Source organism: Podarcis vaucheri (assembly GCF_965113315.1).
Source record: "Podarcis vaucheri genome assembly, chromosome: 14".
In the NCBI taxonomy this organism is placed as follows: domain Eukaryota; kingdom Metazoa; phylum Chordata; class Lepidosauria; order Squamata; family Lacertidae; genus Podarcis; species Podarcis vaucheri.
This window is the reverse complement of record NC_138752.1, coordinates 8,888,462-8,900,727: the sequence shown is the minus strand read 5'-3', so window position 1 is coordinate 8,900,727 and position 12,266 is coordinate 8,888,462. Positions and strand designations below refer to the sequence as shown.

Sequence of the window (12,266 nt, the reverse complement as noted above, 5' to 3'; positions counted from 1 at the left end):
GCAACTGAGCAGGCAGGTGGGCCCAGGCAGGCCTTCCCACGTCCCTTGTGTTGCCATTACCACTACCCCACTGCCCATGAATGCTCACTCTACCTGAGCAAGGGCTGTTCATCACTGCTGTTGCCACCACCCAGTTTGCCCAGAACTCCCCCATCCCTTCACAACTTGCCCCAATCCTGAAATCCTGCTGCTAAGAGCAGAAAGTGTTTTAACCCGGAGCAGTATGGTGTGGAGGGGGTAAAGACATTATCCTGTTCATTCCCCTCTGCTTTAGGCCATGGCAGCAGGATCTTGGGATTGGAGTGCTTGCTGAACAGATAGGATGGGGCATTTTTAGGTTAACTGTGGGGGAATGGGGAATGGCAATTGGGTGGCGGGTAGGCAGGGATGACTGGGGGTAGAAAGAGTTGTGGGGGGCTGGCAAGGGGGGTAGCTGGGATTGAGGTTCAAACCTAAGTAACTATAGCTTGTGTAGCCCACAAACCAGAATATGAAGTTAGCTTATGAATCTCTGCTTCAGTTAACCATGGTTTCTCATTACATCTGAACACACTACCCTGGTTTTATCCTGGTTTGTACTGGCACCCTGCCCCAAATGCTCACTAAGCTATCAAGGAAGGAAGGAAGAGCTGTTGAAATACTAAACATTATGCAAAATAAGCAACAGTTACATTGCACTGAGCTAGTATATGTTGAATATTGGTTCCTGGCCTAACCCTTAATTATAGGGATCAGTAGAAATTACTGTCCTCTCTTGCAAAGTAGTTACATACCTTGTACAATCAGATCAGCTTGAGCTTCAATTGTTTCATTTCCATTATCTGCAATACAGGTATATGTTCCAGCATCATCTTCTGTGATATCGTTGATCTTCAGAGTCCCTCCAGCCAGCAATAAATAATTTTTAGAACTGTGCAAAACAGGACAGATTGGTGATTTTTTTTTTGAAAATTTCCTAAAGTCAATTTTTAAGGGCTTGTTCTTCACAGAAATCAAAAGACATTCAATCTCTTAAAACTTTTGTACAGAATATTCCTGTGCCACAATTTTCTGAGGCAATTTAACATATTTATTTATCCAGAACCAAGTGTTACAGTAGCATTCAGTACAGCAGAAACATACTCCTCCAGATCTCCTATATGAGTTTCTAGAGACCTAAGCGGCTTTTAAAAGGGTCGAGTCAAGCCACTATCTCCTCTTTAACGTAACTCATTCTACATAGAACTGTGTATTTCATCTAGCTTATGGACAGTGCTGTTTTCAGCTTTCACTCAGTACTGGCAGCAACAGCAGTTGCAGGAAACACACTGCTAGGGCAGACATGAGATCCTAGTATCAAATTTTAAATAGTGTTTCAGCTCTATTCATTGAAGACAAGCTACTGAGGGCCAAGCTACCGAAAGCTCCAAAACCAGCTGCTGTGGTGCTCAATGTGCAAATTTTGCTGAATCAGTGAGCAGCTGGAAGGCCCCAGGTAACCCTTTATCTGCTGACCACATTCCCTTCTAAGTTAATTTTTATGGGCTTGCTTTTTGCAGAGATCAAAAGGCACTCAAATTCTCAAATATGAGCATTAAATGTTTTAGGCACTTAAGCTTTGCAGCCTTTATCTATGCATTAAACATATTATAATTACATAGGCAACAGAACAGACAGTTGGTCATAGTCATATAACATAGCAGTCACTATCAAAAGGAAAGTCAGACTTAGTCCAATTGAGTTGTGATTAATGTGCTTACACAGTTACAACAAGCCCACCTGGCAATCTCCCAGAATAACCAGCTTCCTCCATCAATAAAACATGGCAGAGAGTAGGGGTTTTTAGGATGGGAAGAGGTAGCAGAGAGGTAAGAGCTGATGTAACACCAGAACAACTACCCACCTTTCTGTAACAAGCTCTTCTTCATTTCTTGTCCACCTGATAACAGGAATGGGAATGCCTGTAGCAACACATGGCAAAACGGCATTCTGCCCAGTAATTTTGGTAAGTGAAGAAGGCTGTCTCAGGAACACCTGATTTGAGGCAACTTCAGATTCTGTAAATATTGAGATCAGAAAGTCCAAGGTTATTACAGTAAAAATAAATGCAAAGTGATATTAACAAAACACAGTAATTATGGATGCAATGCTCTAGACCACGCTGTTCCAGACTTGCTTCTTCATACATACAGTGGTACCTCGCAAGACGAATGCCTCGCAAGACAAAAAACTCGCTAGACGAAAGGGTTTTTTGTTTTTTGAGCTGCTTCGCAAGATGATTTTCCCTATGGACTTGCTTCGCAAGACGGAAACGTCTTGCAAGTTTGTTTCCTTTTTCTTAACACCGTTAATACAGTTGCGACTTGACTTCGAGGAGCAACTCATAGAACGCGGTGTGGTAGCCTTTTTTGAGGTTTTTAAAGACTTTGGTGATTTTTGAAGCTTTTCCAAAACTTTCCCGACACTGTGCTTCGCAAGACGAAAAAAATCGCAAGACGACAAAACTCGCGGAACGAATTAATTTCATCTTGCGAGGCACCACTGTACTGATCATTACAACTAAAGCTTTGCCAAGAAATAACCAAGGCAATTTGTGTTAGAAACTTTTCTCAGAAAATGGCCACCACCAGTAAATAACTATACTAGACAAAAATATTTGACATAGACATAAATATTGATCTCTGCATACTTTGCTGTCTTGACCATGTCTGCAAAAGTCTCTTGCAAAAAGTTCATTACAAGAAAATTATGCTACTATTCAAGAGTCCTTTTAAAGAAAACCAGCCTTTTTAAAGTAAACTTTTATAAGTACAACTCCCAGGGATCTACAGAATACATTGAGATGGCTAAGTTTAAATGACAAAGAGCAACTTGACAGAACCTATCTGCCAGCAATTAAATAATATTACTAGTGAGTTGGAGAGAAAAATCTGAGCACATATGCCTGTACCTGGAAGAACTTTAATCTCTGCTTCATCACTGTATTTGGGAGAACCACCAATTTCAATAATACAACAATATGTTCCGCCATCTTCATCTGTAGCATTACTAATAATTAAAGCTCCACTTGGCAATTTGAATACACGGTCATCCAGAAAGAGTGGCTCATGATCTAGCTCCCACCTTACAAAGGGTGCTAGATCAGCATTTACTTCACAATTAAGAACTATGCTGTTTCCTCTATAGACTGATGCTGACTCCGGCTGACTGATGAATCTTGGAAGTCCTAAAAAGAAAAGAAAAAACACACACATAAGATTGTGCATCTGTACTTTTCCTTATTTTTTCTTTCTTGCAGTCGTATGTTTGCTTACAATGCAGCAGAATGTCAACTATAATTCCATTATGAAAAATAGGTTGACTCATTAGCCTACTGTCCAGGATTGTTCATAAGCATATCCTATTGTGAAGCATAGGTTTGTCCACAAGCTCAGCTATCAAGCCCCCTTTGATTACATTACTCCAGAATGAAATAATGGATACTGAGCTCATGTACTTGCTCTAAGTTACATATTTAACTAAATAATGATATCATTTAAGTTCTGCACTGACTGTACTGAGCAGAACAAAATTTAAAAACTGGTAGAAGAGCTGTAAAGTTCCTGATTTCAGATGGAAAATATTGCCATACTAAAATATGCAAACATATCCCTTCTTCCCTTTCAACAATTAAGATGAAATATATATAAATCGATTTAGATGGCTTTTAACTATGTGCTACTTCCATGTTTCCAATTTATGCAACGGAGACATATATAGCATCTCATTCTGCCAGTGAATCACATTCTTAGGGAATGAGGCAGCCTGTGGAATCTGCACAGATGACATCCCTTAATGCAGAGGTGGAGAACTTCATGGCCAAGGGCAAAATGCAGCCCTCCAGAGAGCTTTGGGGCTCTCTATAGGCCATACCTCCTCCCCAGGTCACATCCGACAATAACCTTTGCACCCACCTCAGGTGCTTTTGCCTGTATGTAATGTGTCCTTGAATTGCTATACAGTGGTACCTTGGTTTACAACCATAATCCGTTCTGGAGGTCCGTTTGTAAACCAAAACAGGTTGTAAGCCAAGGCATGCTTTCGCCAATGGGGCCTCCCAAAAAATTTGTTGGTAATCCAAAAAAAAAGGGTTGTAATCCAAAAAAAGGTTGCAAACCGGGACACACACTTCCGGGTTTAATGTGTTTGTAATCCAAAACATATGCAAACCAAGACGTATGCAAACCAAGGTACCACTGTAATGCCTTTTGCTTATCTGAATGGAGTATAGAAACCTACTGTAGCTACTGTACAAAAGTAAGTGTCACATCTAGGGCTGGGCGATGTTGGGTTTTCAACATCGCAGTGTATCGCCAGCCAGACATCGCCGTTTAGTGATAAACTGCAATGTTGAAAAAAGCTGCATTGGCTCCAGCCGGCAATGTGCCCGGTGAAACTGCCACAGCTCTCATCATGGGAGATGAGGCGCTTTTACCTCCACACCTCATGGGCTGCTGTGGACAATACAGCTGGCCCCAGCCCACTGCTCACTTTGGGGGCAGAAAGGCTCCTGCCCTCAGCTGAGAGAGCACCGAGTCCCCTGCCACTTGCACACAACCAGCAGGGGACTCAGGCTCCTTGGCCAGGCTCCACTGGGGGTGGGAAAGCTCCCGCCCCCAGTGGAGCCAGCCCCAGTGTTCCTGCCACTCACACTTGAGCAGCAAGGACCTTGGGGCTCCTTGGCCAGGATGCCTTCACTGGTGTGGGGGGCAGGCGAGCTACCTTGCCCGCTCGCCCCTCACTCCCCGAAGACGGACCAGGCAGCAGTAGCCAAGTGCAAGCAGGAGTGGAGTCGGGGCTTGCTCAGCTGCGAAGGGTAGGCTTCACGCATCCCAGCCCCAATCCCACTCCTACTCACATGCAAGCAAGAGCAGAGGAGGGGCTCTCTCAACTGGGGAGAAGGAGCACTTTAAGGGAGCAAAAATTGACCATGGTATCCTCCTGGATATCCAGTGGGATGGATATCAGATGCATTGTGTTATGGTAGTTCTGTTTGTAGCTTAAGGGGTGGGTTCGGAGAGTAGCACTGGGTGGGTGTTCTTTGGCCCTCTGGTACTTGTGCAATGGGGTTTCCACAGAGTACTATCCTATTCCCGGTGCTCTTTAACATCTAGATGAAGCAGTTGAGAGTGGTTATTGGAGTTTTGGAGCAAGGTGTCAAAGTATACTGATGACACACAGGTTTACTTCATCATAAGATTTATTATTATTATTATTATTATTAGAAGAAGAAGAGTTTGGATTTGATATCCTGCCTTTCACTCCCTTTAAGGAGTCTCAAAGCGGCTAACATTCTCCTTTCCCTTCCTCCCCCACAACAAACACACTGTGAGGTGAGTGGGGCTGAGAGACTTCAAAGAAGTGTGACTGGCCCAAGGTCACCCAGCAGCTGCATATGGAGGAGCGGAGACGCGAACCCGGTTCCCCAGATTATGAGACTACCGCTCTTAACCACTACACCACACTGGCTTATTGTTGTTGTTGTTGTTGTTGTTGTATACCACCCTATATCCACAGATCTCAGGGAGGTTCATGGAAAGACTAAGGTTCCTTGGGTGGGTGGTACCCATATCCAGGATATAGGCAAGTTACCTGTTCTGTTTACTGTATGATTTTTGAACCTGATTTTTTATGAATAGTACATAAATATTTTAATATTAAATAAATAAATCAACTGTAAAAGTATTTGACCTTAAAAGAAAAGGGAAGTGGACAATGAATTTAATTTTTTTATTTATAAAAATTATCCCACCCTTCCTTTCAAAGGAGCCCAGAGAGACATTAAACTTTATAATTTAATTAAAGGTTCTAAAATTTAGTTTCCTATATTATAAAACTGTTTCAGTTATTCCATGTTTTGGGTGAGGTGAGGAAACAAGGTCATATTTTAGAATAGGGCTATTGTCTCAGCCAAACATTTCCTGGACACAAATTCCCATTAAAAAGTCAACATGGTATGATTATGGAAAAACAAAAATGAAATGAGCATGTGTTTATAAAAAATGGAGAAAAAAGAAAAACATCTGAAACACCAGGTTTATGGCTTTTTAGCTTCTATCTGAAGTGTTAGCCATTGTTTTTATCATTTATTCTTAAATACATATAAGTACAGTGTTTTGCTTTACTGCTGACAATAGTTATTGCACACGTCCATTTTAAAGTAACATTTTCTTCATATACGTCCCATATTAGATGCTTCGTGACAGTTGTTGAGCTTTTTTTGCCAAAGTTGTTTGTTTGTTTTGCGAGGGCAAAGTTATTTATTTTTTTTTAATACTTTTTATTAAATTTCCTTTATACACAAAGAAAGAAATGAACAGTAAGAAGGAAAAAAAATAAAAGAAAAGAGAAAAGCATACACACAAAAAGAGACAGATACATTCAAAAAAGTTACATCATAAAATATAAAACATACAACATCGACTTCCTTCCCTACTGATTTCGGGTTTTGCTTTTAACAATTTCATTTTTACCGCTGGTGTTCGTTTCTAGTTTATACATCGGGAGTTTTATAACAAACCCTCTGTAGTTGGTACGTTTTTAAAATTGCTTTCAAAATAAACCATGAATTTATTCCAATCTTCTTTTAACTTTGTATTTTTTTGATTTCTGATTCTTTGTGTCATTCTTGCCAATTCAATAAAGTCGTATAGTTTTAACTGCCACTCTCTCACCGTTGGGAGGTTTATGCCTTTCCAGTTTTGAGCGATTAAAATTCTGGCCGCTGCTGTTGAGTATTGGAATAAAGTTTTGTCTTTTTCTTGAATTTCTGTCCCGACCATCCCCAATAAGAAGGCCTCTGGGTTTTTGGGAAATGTATATCTAAGTATCTTTTTTAACTCTATAAATATCTGATCCCAAAATCTTTTTATTTCCTCGCATGTCCACCACATATGTATAAAATTGCCTTCTTTTGTTTTACACTTCCAACATGACTTATTTACAGTTTTATACATTCTACCTAGTTTTTCTGGTGTTAAATACCATCGATATATCATCTTTTCTAGGTTTTCTCTAATTGCAGCGCTTGCCGTGAACTTTATTCCCTCATTCCAGAGTTTTGACCATTTTTCATATTCTATACTATGCCCCAAATCTCTAGCCCACTTGATCATAACTTCTTTAGTTTCCTCGTCTTTCGTTTCCCATTCCAATAGTATGTTGTACATCTTAGATAATATTTTGGATTTGCCTTCAATTATTTCAATCTGAAATCTAGACTTCTTTTCATTCATTCCAATTTTCTTATCCTCTGACCATTTTGCATTTATCTGATGGTACTGTAGCCAGCCTGACAGCCTCTCCTTTAATTCTTCATATGGTCTTCTTCAACCCTGCCTTGTTCCTTTTTCTATTTTGAATCTCTTCGTGATATTATTATTTATTACCAGTTTGGCGTGTTGGTTTGAATATATTGCCTGTATTCCTTTCAAAAATTCCCCCTCGATCCCTGCCTTTTCTATAGATTTTAGTAGAAACCGCCAAGAGACGTTGTCGAACGCCTTTTCTGCGTCTATAAAAATCAAAGACGCCGGTATGTTGTTGTTGATCTCCAAATATTCAATTATGTTTATAACATGCCTCACATTATCTTTCAGGTATCTATTTGGGAGGAAACCCGCTTGATCTTTGTGAATTAAATTTGTCAGACATTTTTTCAATCTATTCGCCATAATATCAGCATATATTTTGTAGTCATTATTTAATAACGATATTGGCCTGTAATTCTTCATGTTCTGTTTGTCTGTATCTGGTTTAGGAATGAGTGTTATATAGGCTTCCCTCCACGACTCGGGTATTTTCCCTCCTTTCAGAATGTTGTTCATGGTTTCAGACAATACCTGTTTCAGTTGGTCTCCCAAGACTTTGTAATATTTGGCTGATAGGCCATCTGGGCCTGGCGCCTTTCCTGATTTCATTTTTTTATCGCAGTTTCAATTTCTTCTATATTTATCGGTCTGTTTAATTGGGTTCTTTCTTTCTCTGTGACAGTCTTCCCTGTACAGCCCTCTAAATATTTTTCTATTTGTGCTGGGTCCTCTTCTCCTTTTTTATATAACTCCTCATAGAATTTAAGAAAGTTTTTTTGTATTTTTTTTGGATCTACTATTAATTCTTTTTCTACCATTATTTTATTTATAACATTCTGTTTCTGTCTTTTCCTCAATTGCCAGGCTAGGAATTTCCCCGTTTTATTCGCGGATTCAAAATATCTCTGCCTCATTGATTTGATTTTCCACTCTATTTCTTGACTCGTTAACATTGAATATTGTCTTTGTAGTATTTTTATTGTTTGTATACTTTGTTCGTCTTTTGGGTGTTCTATTAATTTTTTCTCGTGTTCCTTTAACTGTTTGAGTATTTCGTCTGTTTTTTGCTGCCTTAATTTTTTCTTGTAGTTATTCTGCTGGATGAAAAACCCTCTTAAAACCGCCTTACTGGCGTCCCAAACTGTTTCTATATTTGTCCCCATATTGAGATTCATCTCTAAATACTCTTTTAACGTGGCCTTGGCTTTTTCGATAACCTCCTCATTATCTAGTAGGTATTCATTTAATCTCCATCTAAAGCCTCCTTGTGATTCTCCTTTGAGTTCCAAGGTTATTGCATTATGGTCAGAGAAAGTTCTCGGTTGGATTTCGCACTTGACGGTTCTTAGAGTAATTTCTCTTGAGGTCCAAATTTGGTCTATTCTTCCCCAGCTTTTATGCACTTCTGAGAAAAAAGTAAACTGTTTTTCTGTTGGGTGTTTGTGTCTCCATATATCCGTCAAGTCCAAATTCTCTTCCAGATCCAGGAATGATTTCGGTAACTTTCCTTGTTTTCGTTTTCTCTTCTCTGTTTGTCTATCCATTTCTAATGTCGGCACTGCATTGAAGTCTCCCAATAGTATCATCTTATTATTTCCTAGTTCTAGTAGTACTTGTTCCAATTTTTTATAAAACTCTGACCTGTTTGAGTTTGGGGCATAGATGTTTATCACATTAATCTTCTCTCCCTGAAAGCTTATTTGAACCCCCAGTATCCTTCCTTCTTCATCCTTGTAAGTCAATTTGGGTTCCCATTTTTCGTCAACATATGTTACCACTCCCCCTTTTTTTTTTCTCCCGGAGTTTATAAATTCTGTACCCAATTTCTTATTTACTAATACATGTTTGTGTTTTTTGGCTACATGCGTCTCTTGTATACAAATTACATCCAATTTTTTCTTTGCGAGGGCAAAGTTATTGAGTTTTGTTTGGCCGATTGCAGTATTCCATATACGTCCAGGAAATTTGTATGGCAACCCTAAATATACAGTCCATGAATTATAACCACTACATACTCTGTGAAAGTGAACAGTCAAAGTTTCCACTAACTGCTGTATACAAGTGATTAGTTAGTACTCCACAAAAGACTATCACTATCACATTTGAGGACCCTAATTCAACAGAAATGAGAATTAACATAGTCTATACAGCTCAGTTGCAAATCATGAAACCCATATTAAATTTTTCCCTCTACCATGTACAAAATCTGACAAGCCACTTTCTCTCAGCATTAGCCTTCACTTGCATATTTTCATCCTACAAGGTTATAAGGATACAAGGCATTTATATGATTATGTAAATTGTTACATAAATTCCAATTTTTCCAATGGCAGCATCCTGACTGTATAATTCACTCCCAAAGAATGTGAAACCAGCCCCATTCTTGATAGCAGTGAAAATATTCCATGTGGTCTTAATAGTTTTTAATGCAGGACTAAAAGTCTGAATTCTCCTCCTCTTGATTTTACAATTTTAGCTTTAAATTTTGTTACCTTTGCGTAATCCAACTATTTAACTTGGCAAGCCTTTCGCCAATTGCTGCTCATCTCAGAAAAAGCACAAGAAAAAGTAGATCTTTTTCAGCCTTGTCCCTCCTACTCCGCAATAGCAGCTATTTTATAATAGCTGGTCACAAAATATAGCAAATTACACAGAGGTAATGCTTTACACTAGGCTCCTTTGGACAAAGGTGTTGGGTAAAAATCTAACTAATAATAATAATAATACTCTGCAACTAGGGTTCTTGTAAGTAACATATCACTGTAGATTCATCTCATTAGATGAGGTAAATATTGTCATCCACCAACCATTTTCTCTATAGAACTTAAGCAATAACTAAAATTTTCTGTTCACTGTGATCCAGGAAATATTTTAAGAATTAGTCTATAACACAAGCAATTAAACTCAGCAAAGGCCACAAGCTTTCTGTATCACAGGGAGTGATAGGAACCAAATATTCTGATGGGCACATGCGTAGCACCCTCCATCTCTTCTTCATCTTTGCAAAGTCAATTTGAAAGACTGAAACTGCTTCACAGATTAAAGGAATGAAGCTCCAAGCAGCAGGAACCTACTGCCAGTTTTGAAGCTTTGTTAAAGCTCCACAAGTATTGCACTTTTCCTCTTCACAGTAATAATCATGATGGCAGGGAAGATAAAAACCATGATATGACATGATTGTATGATGGTGTTGTGTTCCATGGGCAGTGAGACAATGCTACAGGGGCAATACTACAATCTGTATTAGGAGAATGCACTAGTCTCTTTTTACCATTTGTTAATTTACAAATATTCAAGATGGATGTGGGTGGAGGGGAGGAATTCTTGAAGCATACAGTATTAACTAATAAGCCTGAATCAGATTACCATACAGCAACAGCAACAACTCCCCTGCTACCCAGCTTATCCTTTCCCCAAACTCTCAAGGGTGTAAAATTCCCAAGGCTAGCAGAGATTCCAAGTCATTAAGGACCATTAAAGTCCTTACATCCCCAATCGACCATCAGGTTTGTCAGGCAAAAGCCCAGGACAGACCCGTTTATGCTAATTGGGCCATCAAACTCATTATACTGGAGATAAAAATCAAGCACTTGTGCCTTGTGTTCTTCCTTTTGTCACAATTTAATACACGCAATGTTTGAATTTTAAAAAGCAGCAAATATTGCTGGGTTGTGGAAGGAATTCATTACCCAAAGCTTTTTATTAAGCAAAGAAAACAACCCTAAGAGGAGCTTACAGTTCATTAGGGAAATGAAAGAAAAAGCTACGTTAGTCAAGTTTTTCCAATCTAAAACTACCATAAGGTTCTTTTCCCCTTGTTTCTCCATTCTCTGTGTCAAAATAAAATTTTGAGGTGTAGCATGCAATAATCTGCATAATGCCACATCATTTAAGAAATATAACAGATAAGTAAAGTAGAGACCTACAAAAACACATGTGGAGAAACAAAGAAGAACAGTCCTTTGGCCCTTCACTATCATTTATGCAGAGCAACTGACTTCTGAACCTTGTTGTGTGGATAGTGTGTTAGGGAGTTGCCTGTGCAGCAGCACACCAAACACACTGTGATGGCAAGCTGGGGGGACCCCTCAGACAGAAAGTCCACTAAAAAAATCCCTTCACATACAATGCAGGCAGGATGTTGTCTGTGGAACTGAGGGACCAATATTTGTGAGATGGGATAAGCACAAGAAAGGAAACAACTTTAAAATACTCACCAGCTACTGTGAGCTTAGCTGTTCTGCTTACAATGGTTCCAAGGCTTTCCACAGTTGCAACACATTGATAATGGCCTTCATCAGGCTTATTGTGCTTAGAATGCACTACACTGTTGATTAATAAAGATCCATCTGGTAGCAACTGGCGTCGGTCATCTGACACCAAGTTTAAGAAAGTCCCATCCTTTTTCCATTCGATTTTTGGAGATGACTCACAATAAGCTGAACAATTCAGTATAACAGATGAAGCTCTAACTGACAGAGTGTCCACTGGCTCCACAGTAAAATAAAATGGAGTAAAAGTCCTCACTGTGGGTTCTGCAAAACACAAGAGAAATGAAGATTTTTTAAATGCTTCTCAGATATCCTAAATATTTATTTTACAACAATTGAATATTGTTCCTTACATTCTGATATGTTAACTGCTTTTGGTAGTAAATATTTGAAATAAATATATGCTTTGATATCCTGTGTAACGGAACCAATATATATCATCATCATCAAAAATATTTACATTTTCCATCTCATGAAGAAACTACCATAGGTTCTAGAAAGGACTATGAACTTGGTGGTTAAATAGGCAATCGTGCTTAGCATGCATATGTTTACAGAGATGTATATATTTCACAAATCACACACACACACACACACACACACATAGATGCAGGTTACTTAGAAGTATAAGCCATGAGGCATATGGCTTGTAAGTCCAAAGTTTGGC

General features: G+C 39.0%; 1 protein-coding gene across 8 annotated transcripts in view; it reads right to left on the bottom strand.

The window, feature by feature from the left end:
* NEO1 (neogenin 1) overlaps positions 1-12,266 on the bottom strand; it is a 107,213-nt gene that overhangs the window by 55,920 nt on the left and 39,027 nt on the right. For all 8 annotated transcript variants that reach the window (XM_082198279.1, XM_082198280.1, XM_082198275.1 and 5 more), the window contains exons 2-5: positions 11,546-11,863; positions 2,930-3,205; positions 1,883-2,036; positions 774-910 (exon numbers count right to left, since the gene is read on the bottom strand). In XM_082198279.1, the coding sequence (XP_082054405.1) occupies positions 774-910; positions 1,883-2,036; positions 2,930-3,205; positions 11,546-11,863 (885 nt within the window). The remainder of the gene's footprint in view (positions 1-773; positions 911-1,882; positions 2,037-2,929; positions 3,206-11,545; positions 11,864-12,266) is intronic.